Raw genomic sequence first — 20,266 nt, forward strand, 5'->3', positions numbered from 1 at the left:
TTATTGATACCTACTAGGTATAGAAATTAGGAACTGCAGATACCGTAGTGAATAAAATCACAGTCCCTATACTCATGAAACTTATGGCTCGCAGATGAAAGATAGACATTAATGTCTTGTGTAAATTTTTGATCAAACTGCAATTATGATACTTGCTTTGAAGGAGTAGTACTCTGAGACTACATAATAGAGGAGTTTGACCTAGTAAGGAGACATTTGTCTTAGAAAAAACTTTCCTAAGGAAAATATTGATTAAACTAGTATCTGAATGTAGGAGGGTAGGAGTTAGGCAAAGAATGAAAAGGGAGTAGGTTTCAAGATGAGGTAAAAGGTACATACAAAATCCCTGTGCCAGGAGAAAAAGTAGCATATATAACATTAATGATAATGGCCAATGTGGCTGGAGTGTTAGAATTAAGAAGGAACCCTAAATGAGGAAGATGAGGCAACAAACGAAAAAGAACGAGGCATTCTGAGAGGTGGGAAACAGCCAGGAAAGTGTTATATCATGAAAATCAAAGAAAAAAGAGTGTTTCAAGAATAAGGGAGTAAGCCATGTCAGATGTTATAAAGAAGATAAATAAAGTAAGACCTATTTTTTTTGGTTGTGGGGGAACCTGGGTGGCTCAGTTGGTTAATCATCCAACTTCAGCTCAGGCCATGATCTCACGTTTCCTGAGTTCGAGCCCTGCATCGGGCTCTCTGCTGTCAGCACGGAGCCTACTTCGGATCCTCTGTCTCCCTTGCCCTGTGCCCCTTCTCCACTTGTTCTCTCTCTCTCAAAAATAAACAAACTTTTTAAAACTCGTTTTATAAAACTTTTTTTAAAATTTATATTCAAATTAGTTAATGTACAGTGTAGTCTTGGCTTCAGGAGTAGAACCCACTGATTCATCTCTTACATATGACACCCACTGCTCATCCTGAAAAGTGCCCCCTTAATGAAGTAAAAGCTATTTTGATTGAGCAATGGGGCTGTAAGCCAGACTAGTATGGGTGAGGAATGATTGACAGTAACAGAAATGGAGATATAATGGGAGTAAATAAACACCTCCAAAAACTTTATTTGTGAAGTAAACCAAAAGCTCTTGACCCCTTGTTCTACCTGTTCTTTTCCATATGGATGGACTTGATCTTCTGTGATGGCAGCAAAGAGCAGAAAGAACAATCAAGGCAACAGACCACTGAAGTTGATGGCAATTGGATGCTGGTTCACACAAGAGAATAATTTTTAGTCCCTGCCAGTTCAGGATCTTTTGTTAACCAAGTAGGGTAGATAAGGCTATGTGGATTCATAGGCCCTTAGGTTTATCTATTCTGGTCACCATTTTCTTAGACTGCTTTTCTTTACTACCATATTCCTCCCTCATATCACCTCACATTTTGTCCCCTCCTCCCAAACATCCCAAAGTCTTCTATAATCTGTCTTCTAAGGTGAAATTCATAAGCCCACTCATACTCTGCTCTTGAGGGTTTACTTCACTTACTTGTAAGTTTGCACGTTATATCAGCATGAAAATCTCATGGCTCTAACAATTAGTAGTAACGTTTATACAACAAGAATATAGAACTATCATTTATTTCAGTTATAGCTCCATATATCCAAGACATGTTCTCCTAAATTCAGTACATCCCTTTTTTGTGAACATAACACATGAAATACTTCCATGAGTACCGAAATACATGATTTCATTTTTAGAAACTTTTTTTTTTAATTTTTTTTTTTTAACATTTATTTATTTTTGAGACAGAGAGAGACAGAGCATGAACGGGGGAGGGGCAGAGAGAGAGGGAGACACAGAATCGGAAGCAGGCTCTCTCTGAGCCATCAACCCAGAGCCTGATGCGGGGCTCAAACTCACAGACCGCGAGATCGTGACCTGAGCTGAAGTTGGACGCTCAACCGACTGAGCCACCCAGGCACCCCTAGAAACTTTCTAAGTACATATGACATGACTAAAACATTTTTGTATTTTTGTGTAACACATGTCCTTTCTAATGAAAACTACCATTAAGACTTATCTGAAGAAGGATATAGAATTGAGTGGACTTGGTTTTTGGTTGATTCAGAGAGGTAGGATTATGTGTAAAAATAAATGAGAAGAGAGGTGCAATTCAAAAGAAAGAAAACAATGTATTTGATAATGGAAAAAGATAAGTTCTTAAAAAGGCTAAAAGATAGCTCCTCTATTGTAACAGTGTAGTATACAACTATAGGTTGGTTTGTGTTTGGCATGGGTGCAGATGAGGAGCTCTCATTGGATGCCCACTGTTTTCTTTGTAAAGTAAATGTTGAATTCAGCTATTGAGGACAGAGGCAGGGAAAGGGAGGTTGGTCTTAAATTTGAGTAAAGTAGAAGAGGTTTGAAAATAGTCCTTGGGGAAAATGGAAGAGTATCAGTTGATCAAAAAAACCTGGTTGAATTATAAGGCAATATTGAAGGCCTATTTTGAAGTTCAGTGTCATGAATTTGTAATATAACAGTCCACCCTGTCTTTTGGTATTAGAGCTCAGCTGATCAGTAACCGGCTTAGAAAAACCAGCCTTGGATTTTGCCAGATGGATACAATGAAAAGCCAAAGAGGCAAGGAAGTTTAGGATGTTAGTAGGAATATTACTGAAATAGTGGACAATGGAATCTAAGTGGGATAGAAAGAGAAGTGAAGAAAGTAGAAGATTAATAGTTTGAAAGTAGAAGGATCAGTGGATTGGAGATCCCAAATTAAGATAATCATAAACAAAAGTAGCTGAACAAGCAAGTTGGATGGACAAGTTTTTAGACAACAAAATACTGGGATTAATGATTTTGGAGGTGAAACCATTATGGATGATGTCATGACCCAAGTCACAGCTGTGGGAGTAGATGGCTGAACTAGAATGGAAGAGAAGTTTATTGGAGATAGGGAGATTGTGAAACAGTGTCTGTGGTATTGGGTAGATTATTATGTAAACATTGAAGGCACTCTGGATAATGGTAGACATAAGGGTAGAATGGAAGAGTAGGGTAGTTTACTATGAAGGATGTCACAGTGGGAACACCAACCCTCTCTCCTAGTCCATACACAGTATGAAAACAAATAGCTACTACTACTGGAGAGAGATAACAGAGGGAACTGATGATACCTTCAATTAAAGAGGTAGATATTGAGGATATAATGGAGTGACAAGGATTAGGAATTGGAGAAGGACAGAAGACTGGAAGAAAAGAACAAGGACATTCTTTATGGAATGCTATGGAGAAGATGATGTACTTGGAAGATTTGCAGAAGAGTTCCAAAACCTTGTACCTCAAACAAGCAAGAGATGAATCAACCAAAAAAAAGTGGTGTTACCAAAGGATTGGTGATAAACAATTATTAATAAGTTATTAAAAATATAGAACTAATTTTTAAGTACTATCATTTTACATAAGAGAAAGTTAAAAGATAGTTTTGTTGGGGCACCTGGGTGGTTCAGTCAATTAAGCATCTGACTTCTGCTCAGGTCATGATCTCACAGTTCGTGAGCTTAAACCCTGCATCAAGTGAACTCAAGCCCCGCTTCGGGTGGGTCCAAGCCCCTTTTCAGTCAGCGTGGAGCCTGTGTGGGATTCTCTCTCTCCCTCTCTCTCTCTGCCCCTTGCTCAATCACGCCCTCTCTCCCAATTAAAAAAAAAAAAAAAAAAAAAAAAAAAAAGTTTTGTTTATAACTTAGAAGAGATATATTAAGTATTTTTAAAAATTTTAATGGCCCACTATCACTTACCTTAACCCTCAGGACCTGAACTAGAGAGACGAGCCCCGAAACATCTGGCTTTGAAAAACAACAGGGCTTATATCCAGGAGAAACATAGAGCTGTAGGAAATGGAGATTCCCCTCTTTTTTTTTTTTTTTAAATGTTTATTTATTTTCAAGGGAAGGAAAGAATATGAGTGGGGAGGGACAGAGAGAGAGGGGGACACAGAATTTGAATCAGGCTCCAGGCTCTGAGCTGTCAGCACAGAGGCCAGTGTGGAGCTCAAACCCATAAGCTGTGAGATCATGACCTGAGTCGAAGTCAGACGCTTAACCTACCTAGCCACCCAGGTGCTCCTAAGATTCTCCTCTTAAAGAGCTCATACACAGGCTCACTTATCCCAGGACCCAGGTAGGGTAAAAGCAGCAGTTTGAAAATCTAGACCATATGGGAAGAAAATTCATTTGCTGACAACCTTAAGGGAATTGTTGGAAGGACAGAGGCCTGTTGGGATTCTCTCTAGGGACTGAGGCATTGAATTGACAGGTGCCATTTTTACGTTCTTCCTCTACCCTACTAGTACCAAAGCTAGCAGATGCCATTTTTGTATCCCCCTGTGTAGTAATACTAACACTAATACAATGTTGTATGTCAATTACACTTCAATTAAAAAACAAAGAGAAGCGCCTGGGTGGCTCAATTGGTTAAGCCTCCAACTTTGGCTCAGGTCATGATCTCACGGTTCATGAATTTGAGCCCTACATCAGGCTCTGCGCTCACAGCTCAGAGCCTGGAGCCTGAGCTGCTCCCCTGCTTGTGTTCTCTATCTCTCTCTCTCTAAAATAAATAAACACCTAAAAAACATTCTTTAAAAATAAAAAAAAATAGGGGTACTTGGGTGGCTCAGTCGATTGAGTGACCGACTTCGGCTCAGGTCATGATCTCACGGTTTGTGAGTTCGAGCCTCGCGTCTGGCTCTCTGCTGCCAGCTCAGAGCCTGGAGCCTGCTTCTGATTCTGTCCCCTCTCTCTCTGACCGTCCCCCACTCATGCTGTGTCTCTCTCTGCCTCAGAAATAAACATTAAAAAAAATTTAAAAAAATAAATTAAAATAAAAATAATAATAATAAAAGAAAGAACACAGACTAGGGGTGCCTGGCTTGTTCAAGGAGTAGAGCATGCAGCTCTTGATCTCAGGGTCATGAGTTCAAGCCCCACATTGGGGGTAGAGTTTACTTAAAAATAAAAATTAAAAAAAAAATTCAGGTGTTAAAAAAATATATATGGACTACAAAACTGACCCAAAAGCAATAAAAGTGTAAAGTAAAAGGAAAATAGAAAGAAAATCTCCCTACCACTTGAAAATTTAAAGATATTGTTCTGAATTACTATTTGGGTTTTTTTTTCTAATAGGAAGTTTTTATCGAAGTATATATACATACATAGAAAAGAATATATGCAAATCATAAGTGTATAAACTTGGTAAGTTTTCACATGCATGAACAGAATACAAGTCACAAAATAGAACCAACAGAAAAGTTGCCATAATCCCACAAAGTCCCTTAAACCCTCTTCCAGCCATTAACATTCACTTCTCTCTTCCAAATGTAACTATTTTGATTTATAACCCTAGAGATTAGTTTTTCCTATTTTTGAACTTTGTATGAATCACACAGAATGTATTCTTTTTTAACCTGACCTCTTTGGCTCAATACTGTGATTCTCATATTCATCTGTGTTGTTATGTATCGTTTAGTTCATTCATTTTGACTAATGATTAAATTATGTTGTATGAATATGGGATAATTTATTTCTCCATTCTATTGTAGACAGACAATTGAGTTGTTTCTGGTTTGGGGTTTTTGGTGAATACGTATGTATGCATTACTGTTAGGTACATATCTAAGAGTGGAATTATTGCTTCATAGGATAATGCTTAAGCTCAGCTTTAGTAGATAACACCAAAAAGATTTGTAAAGTGATTATATTGGGGCGCCTGGGTGGCTCATTCAGTTAAGTGTCCAACACTTGATTTCAGCTCAAGTCATGATCTCATGGTTTGTAGGATCAAGCCCCACATGGGGCTCTGTGCTATCAGCGCTGATAGCACAGAGCCTGCTTGGGATTCTCTCTCTCCCTGCCCCTCCCCTGATCATGTCTGTGCACACACTATCAAAATAAATAAATTTAAATTTTTTTTTTTTTTTAAGTGATTGTATTGGGGCAGCTGGGTGGCTCAGTCAGTTAAGCGGTGACTTCAGCTCCAGTCATGATCTCGCGGTTTGTGAGTTCGAGCCCCTCATCAGGCTCTGTGCTGACAGCTTGGAGCCTGGAGCCTGCTTCGGATTCTGTCTTCCTCTCTCTCTTTCCCTTTCCCACTCATGCTCTGTCTCTCTCTCTCTCTCTCTCTCTTTCTGTCTGTCTCTCAAAAATACAATAAACATTAAAAAAAATAAATAATAAAGTGATTGTATCAATTTACATTCTTCCAGCAATTTATAAGAATATCTTTTATCTCTGCCGTCACCAATACTTATTAGTGTCTCTTCCATTTTAGCCATTCTAATACAGTGATATTTCATTTTGGTTTAATTTGCATTTCCTTGATGGCTGTTTCATATTTGCCAGCCATTTGAATGTGCTCTTTTGGGCAATGCTTGTTCAGATTTTTTTTTTTTTAATATGTATTTTATTTTTCAGAGAGAGAGAGAGAGAGAGAGAGAGAACATGAATGGGGGAGGGATAGAGAGAGAGAGAGGGACCGAGGATCTGAAGCAGGCTGTGTGCTGACAGCAGATAACCCAATGGCAGGGCTTGAACTCACAAACTTTGGGATCGTGACCTGACCCAAAGTTGGACGCTTAACCAACTGAGCCACCCAGGTGCCCCCTGTTCAGATATTTTGCCCTTTTTTGTGACTGATTTGATTACCTTTCTCATATTTGTAATTTTTGTTATAAATTTGTGGTATTATTCTCAATTTCAGGGAAAAGCCTTAAACGATTCACTGTTAAATATGATGGTTGCTGTAGAGGCTTTTTTTAATCAATATTCTTTATCCGATTAAGGAAATTTCCTTCTATTACTAGTTAGTTAAAAGTTTATATCATTAATTGATAGTGATTTTGTCAGGTTTTTTTTTTCCTGCATCTATCAAAATGATCATATGATTTTTAAAATTGTAATCTGGTGAATTACATTGATTGAATTTTTGTTTAATTTTTTTTAATGTTTATTTTTTAAAAGAGACAACGTGAACCAGGAGAGGGACAGAGAGAGTGGGAGGCACAGAATCTGAAGCAGGCTCCAGGCTCTGAGCTGTTGGCACAGAGCCTGAAGTGGGGCTTGAACCCACAGGCTATGAAATCATGACCTGAGCTGAAGTCGGATTCTTAACTGACTGAGCCACCCAGGCACCCCAGTGTTGATTGAATATAAAATGCAAATCTACCCCACGGGGCGCCTGGATGGCTCAGTCAGTTGGGCAACCGATTTCGGCTCAGGTCATGATCTCACAGTTCGTGAGTTCAAGCCCTACATCAGGCTCTGTGCTGACAGCTCAGAGCCTAGAGCCTGTTTCATATTCTGTGTTTCCCTCTCTCTCTGCTCCTCCCTGACTCACACTCTGTCTCTGTCTCTCTCTCAAAAATAAATAAACATTAAAAAAATAAATTAAAAAAATACAAATCTACCCCTGAATTCGTGGAGTAAATCCCCTTAGACTATGATGTATTATCTGTTTTATATGTAACTGGATTCGATTTGTTACATTATGTTTAGGATTTTTGCATTTACTTTCATGAGAGAGATAGGTAGATAATTTTCCTTTCTTGTGATACACTTGTCCTATTGGTAGCAAGATTACTGGCTAAATAACTTTTGAGGGAAGTAGTAGGAAAAAAATCCCACTGAATTTTTAGAAAATGGTAGTAGAATGCTACATTTCAAAAATTTGTTGGAAAACTTTTTTAAGATGGCGTGGCTTATTTCAGACCAGCCCTACCACCATTGAGAAGTATAAGCTGCTATGAAAAAAACATATACAATAATGTTATCCAACTATATACTATTTATACTTATAATATATTCATATGATATATATATTTATATAAAAACACAAATATAAAAATTTATATTATGATACTGTGAACTCAGTATATGGCCTGAATAGTAATATAGGCAAACTAAAAATTGAATCTGTGAGCTAAAAGATAAAGCTGAGGGATTTCTTCAACATACAGTACAAAAGCATGAAGAGATGAAAAAATATACAGTCAGAATTTCTTTTTTTTTTTTTTAATATTTTTCTGATAGGAGTTCTAGAAATAGGAAATGGAAAGGAGATAGGAAAATATCCTTGGATGGAGAATGATTGTATCATCAGATCAGAGGTCAGCAAATTTTTTCTGTAAAGGCCAGAGAGTAAATATTTTAGGCTTTGTAGACCTTACAGTGTTTGTCACAACTACTCACCTATGCTGTTGTAACACAAAAGCTATCATAGACAGTAAATAAATAGATGACTATGTTTCAGTAAAATTTTATTTACAAGAACTGGAGGCAGTCTGGATTTGGCTCATGACTATAGCCAACCTCTACTTTAGATTGAAAAAGCCCACTGAATGCTCCTGTCAACCTCCTTCTCTCTTTCTAGATCCACCTGTCCTGGTAAATGGAACACATATAGCATGTGGCCTTTTGTGTCTAACTTCTTACACTCAGCATGTTTTTAAAATTTGTAGCATGTATCAGTACTTCTTTCTTTTTATGGCCAGATATTTTGTTGTGTGGATATACCACCTTTTGCTAGTCATCTGTTGGAGGACATTTGGATTCTTGCTACATTTTTGCTATAGTGAGTAATGCTGCTATGCATTCATTTATAAATATTTATTTGAGTACCTTTCCAGTCCTTTGTGTACTTACCTAGAAATGGATTTGCTAGACTTTTTAAAGAACTGTCAAACTGTTTCACAGTGGCTGTACCATTTTACATTCCCACAGCAATGTGCGCATGTTCCACTTTCTCCATATCCTTTCCAACACTTGCTGTTTTCACTGTTTTTTTCTTATCCCCTCCTAGTGATTATGAAATACAAGAATTTATTACACATCTTAATTGAGTTCTTATTTAATCACACAGATATTGGGAGAGGTATCCGTAGACTAAAAAAACTAATGCAAAAAATCTTACGTTAGGTACTCAGGACTGCTAGCATATTTATTTAAACAATTTTTAAGCACTTGATAATGAGTTAGTAGTTTTACTAACATCCTAGAATACATACACAATCATTCATATCTACATTTCTTTTTCATACTTTCTTTTAGCTACCTGAGAAGAAAAGGAATAATAATAAATGAAACATCTGCAGTTGTGTATGTTCAGTTACTCACAGGTCGTAAATACCAAATAAATCAAAATGGTGAAGTTCGTCTTGAGAAACAGTGGTCAAAACAAGTTCTTCCTTTTGTTTATCAAACTATTGTCAAGGTAAGTCTCCATCAGTTCTCAACTGTATCTTAATGTACATTATTTCACACTGTATAAAGAAAAGAGTGTATCATATTAATATTTATTTGTAAATAGAAGACTAATGCAGCAGTGTAAAGTAGAAATTTTTTTTTAATATTTGAATTTTATGTTAATCCAAGTTAGTTAACATATAGTGTAATAATGATTTCAGGAGTAGAATTTAGTGATTCATCACTTACATGTAATACCTAGTGCTCATCCCAACAGGTGCCCTCCATAATGCCCATTCCCCCACCCTAAACCCTCCAGAAACTCTCATTTCATTTTCTGTATTTAAGAGTCTCTTATTGTTTGCCTCCCTCTCTCTTTTTATCTCATTTTTCTTTCTCTTCCCCTATGTTCATATGTTTTGTTTCTTAAATTCCACGTATGAGTGAAATAATGTATTTGTCTTTCTCTTCTTTGTGACTTGTTAGCATAATACCCTCTAGTTCCGTCCACATTGTTGCAAATGGCAAGATTTCATTCTTTGTGATCACTCAGTAATATTCCATTGTATATATATACCACATCTTCTTTATCCATTCATCAGTTGATGAGCATTTGGGCTCTTTCCATTATTTGGCTCTTGTTGATAGTGCTGCTGTAAACATTGGGGTGCCTGTGCCACTTTAAATCAACATTTTTGTATCCTTTGTATAAATACCTAGTGCAGTTGCTAGGTCATAGGGTAGTTTTGTTTTTAATTTTTTTGAGGAACCTCCATACTGGAAAACAGTATGGAGATTATTATTTAATATAATTTGAAAAAAAACTATAGTTTTTTTACTTCGGTATAATTGACATGTAACATTATATTGGCTTCAGGTGTACTATAGGATTGAATATATGTATACATTGCCAAATGATCACCAATATAAGTCTAGTTACCATCTGTCATTATAAAGTTTTTGTTATAAAGTTACAAAAAGTTTTTTCTCATGAGAACTTTTAAGATGTACTATTTTAGCAACTTTCAAGTTTTGCAGTGCATTATTATTGACATAGTCACTATGCTGTACTTTATATCACTGTGATTTATTTATTTTATAACTCTTAGTTTTTAACTTATAAACCCATTTACCCATTTCACCCATCCCCCTAAAACCCCTTCCCTCTGGCAGCCACCAGTTGTTTCTCTATATCTGTTAGTTGTGTTGCGTTTTGTTTGTTTTGTTTGTTTGTTTTTTGTTTGTTTTGTTTCTTTCATATATCTGCACAAGTTTATTGGTTGAATAGATATTTCTGGAGTGTCCATTATGTGGCAGATACAATACTGTCTGCTTCGAATACAAAGATAAACAGTGTCTAGTCCCCTCCTGTAAGTTAAGGTTCCTCAGTGTCATGATTTTTGACTTTTTGGGCCAATACTTTTTTGGGGTTTTTTTTTTCGTTTTTTTTTTTTAATATGAAATTTATTATCAAATTGGTTTCCATACAACACCCAGTACTCATCCCAACAGGTGCCCTCCTCAATGCCCATGACCCACTTTCCCCTCCCTCCCACCCCCCATCAACCCTCATTTTATTCTCAGTTTTTGTTTTGTTTTTTAGAGTCCATATTAAGTGAAGTCATATTGTACTTGCCTTTCTCTGTCTGACTTCTTTCATCTGGCATAATACCCTCATGGTCCATCCATGTTGTTGCAAATAGCAAGATTTTCATTCTTTTTTATGGCTGAGTAGTATTCCTGTATGTGTGTGTGTATGTATGTGTAGAGAAAGACCACATATATACATGGGGGTGGGGTGTGCCTGCCAGCTTTAGCAGGGCTGTAGGGCATACCTGCCAGTGCTTCTGTTCCCAGAAAAAGTCCCAACAGGCCCCTGCCCCTCTTGCAGACACTTTAAGGTTAGCAGATGAATCATTTCCCCATATGGTCTAGGTGCTTTCAAATTGCCATTTTGACCGTGGGTCTCAGGGCAAGTAGATCTGCACACAAGCCTTTTAAAAGCAGAATCTCATTTCCCTATAGCCCTTTGAGTCTCCCGTACATAAGCCACATTGGTTTGCAAGCCAGACATTTTGGGGGCCTATTTCTCTAGTGTAGTTCCCAAGAGTTGGGGTACCTCCTCAGGAAGATAGGGCACCTCCTCAGGAAGAAGCTCCATATTTGTGAGACCACTCCTGATTGTGGGTCTCCACATCAGGGCTGGGGTTTTTGGCAACAGTATGTCTCTGCCTCTCGTATCCTTATTGATGTGTACATTTTATCTTTTGTTGTGGAGGAGCTGGGCTAGTTTTCGGGTCTTTCTCAGAAGGAACTAATTGTTCTAGATATAGCTGAAGATTTGCTCTGTCCATAGGAGGAGATGGGTTCAGGATCTTCCTATGCTGCCATCTTGAACCGCCTCAAAAACTGTAGTCTTTATAGGATTATTTTATGCTCAGTCATTCATTCTGTGTATGATTAAGGAGCTTGTCTTATTTATTTATTTACTTATTTACTTATTTATTTATTAAACTTCATCTCTAATGAAAAATCCTAGCATTAGCTTAACACAGTTTTAAATTAAAAAAATTTTTATTCTCCAAAAAGTGTTTGCCTCAAATAAATTAATGGGGGGAAAAAGGCATTTGGTTTTGTGTTTGTAATCTTGGTGTGATAAGACAAAAAAATTTTTTTTAAGTTTTGTTTATTTTGAGAGAGAGAGAGTGGAGAAGGGGCAGAGAGAAAGGGAGAGAGAGAATCAGAAGCAGGTTCTGCCCAGTCAGCACACAAGCTGAAGTGGGGCTTGAACTCACGAACTCATGAGATCATGACTTGAGTCGTAACCAAGAGTTAGACACTTAACTGACTGAGCCACCCAGGCGCCCTGAGACAAAATTTTTTTTTTTTTTTAACGTTTATTTATTTTTGAGACAGAGAGAGACAGAGCATGGACGGGGGAGGAGCAGAGAGAGAGGGAGACACAGAATCGGAAGCAGGCTCCAGGCTCTGGGCCATCAGCCCAGAGCCCGACGCGGGGCTCGAACTCACGGACCGTGAGATCGTGACCTGAGCTGAAGTCAAACACTCAACCGACTGAGCCACCCAGGCGCCCCCTTTTTTTTTTTTTTTTTTAATTTTTTTTTTTTTTTGAGACACAAATTTTTTAAAGCATGTATTGATACTGTAATCTTGCAAAACAGTATCTTAGGAAAGATTTTATCACCTTTCTGTGCCTTAGTTTCCTCAGGTATAAAGTGAGGCTAAATAATCTGTGCTACAGAGTGTTGTCTTGAAAATGAAATGAACTAATAAATGTGTGAAATACCTAGAAGAGTGGCATATAAAGTCAATACATTTTAGTTACTAGTACATTACATATAAAATCTTTACATTTCACATTTGCAGATAGCGTAGTCCTAACTCCACAGGAAGAAAAATTTGATGTGCAATCCATAGAAATTTTGATTATAATAATTTACTTTTATATTTCATTCTACATAGGACATCCGAGCTTTTGACTCCCGTTTCTCCAGTATCAAAACATTGGATGACTTGTTTCCTCTTAGAAGTATGGTCTTTATGCTGGGAACCCCCTATTATGGCTGCACTGGAGAAGTTAGTTTCTGTTATTGTTACTAATTACATTTCTTTCTTGTTTCAAGTTAGTAGAGTTATTTAACTCTCTTCATTTAAGTATAAAATAAAATGTAATACTGAAGGGGGGAAAATAATTCATTTGTCTAACTTAGGAACACAGCATTTGGCTTTATATCTTTAGTCTTGAGCAGGTTGGGGTCAGGAGGCAGGGAAAAAAGAATTCAAATCCTAATCTCTTACAGAGCAGGTTTGTTTATTGTGGTGGTATGGAAAAGCAATTCTGTAATTATTGTAGATGTATTATTGGGTTGATGAACTTGTACATGTGTTGATGTTTGAGGAACTCCAGTTCTCACATGGAAAAAGATATATGCATATATGAAATGGAAGAATGCAAGAAAGAATCTATGGGGACAGATTAAACTTGGAGGTATTAATGTGAACTCATGATTTTTAAAATATATGTGTGTATCATATGTATATAGGCACATGTATATGGATATATATGTATATATACATGCATACGTATATTTTCTAGCTCTGTTTGCTCAAAAGGATTACGAAGCAAAGACACCCTGGTAACAGTAAACATACATAATCTCCAGGTTTTGACTTCTAATATACCCCACCGAAAGCTTTTCAGAGAAATGGCCCATTACAGGGCTAGGTCAGGTTAGGTACAAGATGAGCCTGGAAACACTTGTTAGGCCGGAAAGTAAGGAAGTGCTCAAATGACTAATGAGAGCATATCACATAAACACAGGAACCAGATTCAAGGGACTCCTACTGGCCAAATCTGGGACAGTTTGAATACCGAAATAATAAATTGGGAAAGTAGGAATTAATGATTCCACAGCAGTATTAAATAGGGAATGGAAGGGCTCTTGCTTATAGTATCATGTCAAGAATAAACGTGGAGAGAGTGCTAAAGTTGGAAAACTATCTTTTTGTAAGCATTATGATAAAGATTAAGTTTAGATTATGAGCAGTATCTTTGGTATGATCAAAGTTAATAAATATCACAGTGAGAGACAGATGAACATCATGTACATCATAAAATATCCTTCTTAGGAAATACACGCCAAAATATAAAGGGGTAACGGACATGATATATATAGTATACCCTCAAAAAGTTCAGAAAAATAATTATGTGTGTGTAACTGCACACAGAGCACAAATGTTAAAACAGATGTTTAAACAAATGTTAACATTAGGTGAATCTAGGTAAATGTTTTACAAGTGATCTTTGACCTGGTTTTTTTGCAACTTTTTGGTAGTTTAAAGTTATTTGCAAATAAAAAAGTTAATTTAAAGACAAAAAAAGACTAACAGCTATTAAAGCAAGGTACAATGACTCAAATTTACAATATAATCACATTCATTTACAAATTCTAAGAGAATCTCCCATAGCCACCTTTACTGTTTTACTGTATTTCAGAAATAATAAACCTTTCAAATAAGTAGAAAAGTAAGTACATAAAATATAGTGAAAGAGACTATAAAACATACTGTGATTTTTTTTTTTTCCTCCAAGGTTCAGGATTCGGGAGATGTGATTACAGAAGGTAGGATTCGTGTGGTTTTCAGCATTCCATGTGAACCCAATCTTGATGCTTTAATACAGAACCAGCATGTGAGTACTATAGTCCATATTGTTTAATTTAGAACTGATGAACTTTGAAAGTGTTAGAAGCATATTTTTTACCACCTTCTTTGAATGTGTTATAAATATTTTATTTAATAGTGATTAAATTCCCTCACAGTTGCATCTAGGATTATTTAAAAATAAGTGTGGAATCTATGCTCGAACTTCATGCACATCTTTGGGGGGGGGATCACTGACATCCCATTATTGATCTATAACAGTTATTAGGGGTTATCGTGTTCAAGCTTAGAAGGGGCACATTTTTTACCATACCCTTTGGGAATAGACTTAGATTTTTTTTTTTAACTTTTCATAATTAATCAAAGCCTACATTTTTTAGTTACAAGTGACAAATGGCCTTACTGCAGTCACAAGAGAAAATTGGGGAAACTGCATTTAAATTCACAGCACTTTTTTCAGGACCTTTTTCTCCAGAGATGTTCACTGGGCTCCTTTTAGTTTTCCCTGCTACAATGGGAGGAGGATCCTGATATCTGTCATATATATTCTTATTGATTCATTGGATAATTAACTTAACTGAAATTAATTCACAGTCAGCTATTGCTACTTACACTTTTATTTTTCTCTAATAGTAAATTCTAAAGCTTTATATCCTATAAAATGAATTCAAGGCATTGGGTACACTTGAGAAAACATTATGGAAGGCAAATAAGTCTCTTGGAGAAAGAATTCAGAAAGCACAGTCAGGAAACCAGGAGAGTGGCCCATTTGATAAAAATGCTGGAGGTCTCTATTCTGGGAGTTAGTAGAACATCTATTTTCCTCCATCCCTAGCTTTTTCTAGATATGAATGAGCCTGTCCACTTTTAGTATACAGTGTTGCTAGGCATGCCTTCTCTATCTACTGTGCTCTCTTTCTCTTTACATACCTTTTTCAACTTTTACTCAAGCCTTCTTCTCTACTCCAATGTTCTCTCCTTTTTTAAAATTTTAATGTTTGTTTATTTTGAGAGAGAGAGCAAGCAAAAGCAGGGAAGGGGCAGAGGGAGAGGCAGAGAGAATCCCAAGCAGGCTCCACACTGTCAGCACAGAGTCCAGTGTGGGGCTCAATCCCACGAACTGTGAGATCATGACCTGAGCTGAACCAAGAGTCAGACGCTTAACCAACTGAGCCACCCAGGCCCCTCTTTGCTTTTTATTTTACATTTTCTAGAATATTTGTGATGATCTTCATCAATTTTAATTGTACCATAACCGAATATTTCTCAAAAGGACTACTATTGGTATTTTAGATGAGACAACTATGTGTAAAATAGGACTCCTGTATATGACAGCACAGTTGACATTTTTGACCCTTAGACACTAAGTGCTAGTAGCCTGTGCCAATTACTATAACTGAATGCCCCTATATATTTCCAAATACTTATTAGAAAAATTAAGTGATATTACCTGTGATAGAGAACTACTACCTTAACTCTTCCTGTCTATTTTAGAAAGCATACTTGATTCGTCTGTATTATTTCTAAACCTAACAATGCACTTGATGGAGAAACTATATTGTGTTCTTTACCAGCATATTAACATATTTTAATAATTTATATATTTCATGCAACTAAAAAATGTATCCATTTGGGGACTATTGTAGACATATAAAATGTGAATAAAATTCATATAAATATAGAATGTGAAATCCACATAAAATATGTGTTATTATTATGTATGTTAGGATTAAATGGTAGCTTAGGAACTAGATTTGTAATTGCTTCCTGGTTAAAAAGTATATGATTTAATACTTTTTTTTTAATTTGATAATCTTTATAGTTTCTTAAGTGCACAAATTAAGGTTACATTTCATTGACTGTATTAGCTATAAATCTATACATACTTCTTACTTTTATATGATAGTAAGTATTAGGGGAAGTGAATATCACTTATGTCCATATATGAAGGATATTTTAAATTTGCTCAGTAGCAACTCTTTTGATGACATACTCATGTTTTAGTTCAGTGTAATAATCATCAAGGCTTCATTATGTCCCAGGTATTTTACTAGGCCCTAATTGGAATATGAAAATTAATGTTTAAGAAATAGTTCCTGCCTGCAGAATTTGCAGTAGAGTCTATTTACAGTAGAGTTTATTTCTTGAGACAGTTTCACAAATTGTATATTTCCTCCCCCTTTCATTCATCCTTGGGAATTCTGTCCTTTAAGGAGAGAGAGGAGCAGAAAAATTCTGCCTACAGATCCTTTCAAAAAAAAAAAAGGGAAATGGATCACTTACTTTTGAGAATCCTTATATTGCCACATTCCAATGGTTAGTGATGTCTTGATTATCTCCAGATTTTAAAGGTAAAGAAATAACATTTGATGCTTTGTGTTTCCATAATTGACCTTTTTGTTTTTATATTTAAAGAAATATTCTATAAAGTACAACCCAGGATATGTGTTGGCCAGTCGTCTTGGAGTGAGTGGATACCTTGTTTCAAGGTTTACAGGAAGTATTTTTATTGGAAGAGGATCTAGGAGAAAGTAAGTTTATGTTAGAGAAATTTACTTAAAGTGGCAGAAAAAAACTAAATGATAAAGATAAACTGGTTATGTTAGTATTTATTTTCTTTTATTAATTGCTCTGAATTTTCTTTAAAAATTATGCATAAATTCCTCTGATGGTGATCTTTCATCTAAATGGCACATGTTGTAGGTGTTTGGAAAGACAGTTCTTATTTTTAGCAGCTAACAAATTGAACCTTGAAAAAAGGTATCAGAAGGTGTGTGTGAATCTCAATAATATATTTCCCTGCATTTTCTTATTTCATTCTCTTCTCTAATTACATAATCTATTTATATGCTTTGTTAACTTGGGTTTTGAAGCCTTTCCTCTAGTTTTTCAATTACTGCTTTGGAAATAACCATGAAAACTATAGAAGAACAATCAAAACTAAGTATTTCTAAGAATTGAAAGCTAAACATTGTATTCTTTGAACAAAATTTAAAATGTGCGCGTGTGTGTGTGTGTGTGTGTGTGTGTGTGTGGTTTACATTCAGCCCTCATGGAGACCATAAAGCAAATGTGGGTTTGAATCTCAAATTCAACAAAAAAAATGAGGAGGTACCTGGATACACTAAGAAAGTTGGAAGTGAATGGATGTATTCATCTGCAGCAGAACAACTTCTTGCAGAGTACTTAGAGAGGTAAGTGCCTAATAAGGTCCTATTAGGCATCCAAAAATGTGGGAATGTCATAACTATTTTGCCTTTCTGATATTAATTTTAGACTAAAAATATTTCCTTTGGTATGATGGGACATGTATTACATGTAAACCTAATTTTATATCATGGAGCACCATAGCTATTAGCTAAAAAATACTGTACTTATTTATTTAAAATGAAAAAGAATGATGATAACTGGCCTCCTTTTATTTTTATTTTTCTATTTTTAAAGATTTTTTTTTTTAAGTAATCTCTACACCCAATGTGGGGCTGAAACCTACAACACCAAGATCAGGAGTTGTATAGTCCACCAACTGAGCCAGCAAGGCGCCCCTTGGCCTCCTTTTAATTAAAATTTTCCTCAATTTGCTATCATAAATAATTCACTACTTTGTATGTCTGTGTTAGTAATAAGAAGATTGGTATGGGTGAACAAAACAGCTCTTCACACAGTGGATTTTCCTGAGTCTTAAAACTCCAGCTGGATAATAGATTACTGTCCTAAAATTATAGAATTTTATGCTGAAACGGTCTAAGAAATCAGTAAATCTCAGCTCCTCATGATAAAAATGACAAAATTACTTGAATTACTCAGTCACAAAGATTTGGAGGAAATACCTTTACTTCTGATTCCTAATTGAATGTTCTTTCCATTGTTCCACCAGTTTCTAACCTTGTATTTAGGATCCTCTTACTAGTTTACTAGGGCTGCCGTAACAAAGCACCACAAACTAGGTGGCTTAAAACAGCAGAAATTTATTGTCTCACATTTCTGAAGACCAGAAGTCCAAAATCAAGGTGTTTGGTAGGGCCGTGCTTCCTCTGAAGATGCTAGGAAAGGAACCATTCAACACCTCTCTGCTAGCTTCTTGTAGCCTCACACATTTGATCTTAACTTGTAGATGCGTTACTCCCGTCCTCCATTTCACATGTGTTTTCCCTGTACGTCTTCACACCATCTTTCCTCTGTGCACGTCTGTCTCTGTGACCATATTCCCGTTTTCATAAAGACATGGTCATGTTGGATTGGAGCCCACCCTAAAGACCTCATTTTTATTTTATAACCTCTATAAAAACCGTGTTTTCAAATGAAGTCACATTCTGAAGGTAGTAGGAGTGGTACTGGAATCTTTTTTGGGGAGGGAACACAATTCAATCTCATATTGCCATCTGAAAATGTAATTATTTCTTCTGTTCACTTCTGTATTTCTTTAAAGCATTGTATTTACCCTACTTTTCATGATTTTCAACTTAACATATGCCTTGATTTCCTACCATGAAAGGTGAAACTTTAGCTTTCTTTTACTACCTCCCCTTTCTATTTCCTCACCTCCCTACACACATGTATATTTATTTCCCCTTTCATTATAGTTTAATAAATCTGTATTTATGGTTTACTTGATTAAGGTGATGTAAATGGTCACAGCTGGACCTTGTAGAGTTTTATGGTTGCATTTCCTTGTACACATTTTTGATTTCCACATCTTGTTTAATCATTTGCTTATTGTCTGTGTTCTTATAACTAATTCGGCCCTAAACTGTGTGTCATAGTTGGAAAACTTGATGTGGTCAGACAGATCAGGAGATCTCTTGGTTCCATTTTCTTTTTGTAGACTTCCTCCTAAAACCTTCTGTCTTCCTGCCTCAACGTAAACTAATTGCTTTCTAGGGCTATCACACAGCTCTTGTTCTAGACTTTCTCTTTACTGCCATTCTAGGAATTTCCCTCACCATTCTTCTATGTAGGATTCCTTTATTTCCTGGCTTTCATATCTTACTTTTTTCTGGTTTGTCTCCATTTTGATGGAGCACTTACTCCAGTAGCTTCCTGAGAAAGCTTGCATGTCTGAAAATGTCTTTATTCTTCCTTGAGCAGACTTGATTAATAGCTGGCCTGGGTGTAGAATCCTAGATGGGAGATTATTTTCCCTCAGAATTTGAAAAGCTCTTGTTTCCTTTGCTGGTGAGAAGTCCTGTGCCATTCTGATTCTGAATCTTTGTGTATGATCTATTTGCAGTTTCTGAAATCTTTTTTGCATCTTCCCTTTACCAGTGCTGTTTTAATAATGTGATGATGTGTTGGGGCACCTGAGGGGCTCAGTCAGTTGAGCCCCTGACTCTTGATTTCAGCTCAGGTCATGATCTCACAGTTCATGAGTTTGAACCCTGCATCAGAGTCTGCACTGTCAACGTGGAGCCTCCTTGGGATTCTCTCTCCTTCTCTGTCTCCCCCTCCCCCACATGTACACGTGCTCTGTCTCTCTGTCTCAAAATAAATAAGTCAACGTGAAAAAAACCTTCTTTAATGTGATGAAGTGTGCCTTGGTATGTATCTTCTTTCTTTTCGCTGTTCAGTCCTTTCAGACTTGAAACCAATGCCCTTCCATTCTGAGAAAATTTCTATTATTTATTTGATAATTGCCTCCTTTCCATTTTTTCTATTCTTTCTGAGACTTCTGTTAGATGATAGACTTCTGGATTAATCCTCTTAATTTTTTTTATCTCTTCTCACCCATTTTCTTTATTGCTATACTTCTACTCTGTGGGAGATTTTCTTCAACTTTATCTCATATCATTTTTATTTCTATTTGATTTATTTTTAGTTTCTAAAAGTTCATCCTTAATTCTTTGACATTCCTTTTTTATAGTATCTTGTTCTTACAATGAATGAAATGTTTTATTTCTCTGA

At 36.3% G+C, this 20,266-nt stretch overlaps 1 protein-coding gene across 6 annotated transcripts in view; it reads left to right on the plus strand.

The window, feature by feature from the left end:
* Positions 1-20,266, plus strand: part of XRN1 (5'-3' exoribonuclease 1) — a 120,668-nt gene that overhangs the window by 54,308 nt on the left and 46,094 nt on the right. For all 6 annotated transcript variants that reach the window (XR_006299479.1, XM_043595228.1, XM_043595229.1 and 3 more), the window contains 5 exons: positions 9,047-9,209; positions 12,665-12,778; positions 14,295-14,393; positions 16,781-16,896; positions 17,413-17,559. Coding sequence is in view for 5 of the 6 variants with exons in the window: in XM_043595228.1 (XP_043451163.1) it covers positions 9,047-9,209; positions 12,665-12,778; positions 14,295-14,393; positions 16,781-16,896; positions 17,413-17,559 (639 nt within the window). In the remaining variant the exon portion in view is untranslated. The remainder of the gene's footprint in view (positions 1-9,046; positions 9,210-12,664; positions 12,779-14,294; positions 14,394-16,780; positions 16,897-17,412; positions 17,560-20,266) is intronic.

Source organism: Prionailurus bengalensis, chromosome C2 (genome assembly GCF_016509475.1).
Source record: "Prionailurus bengalensis isolate Pbe53 chromosome C2, Fcat_Pben_1.1_paternal_pri, whole genome shotgun sequence".
Lineage (NCBI taxonomy): Eukaryota > Metazoa > Chordata > Mammalia > Carnivora > Felidae > Prionailurus > Prionailurus bengalensis.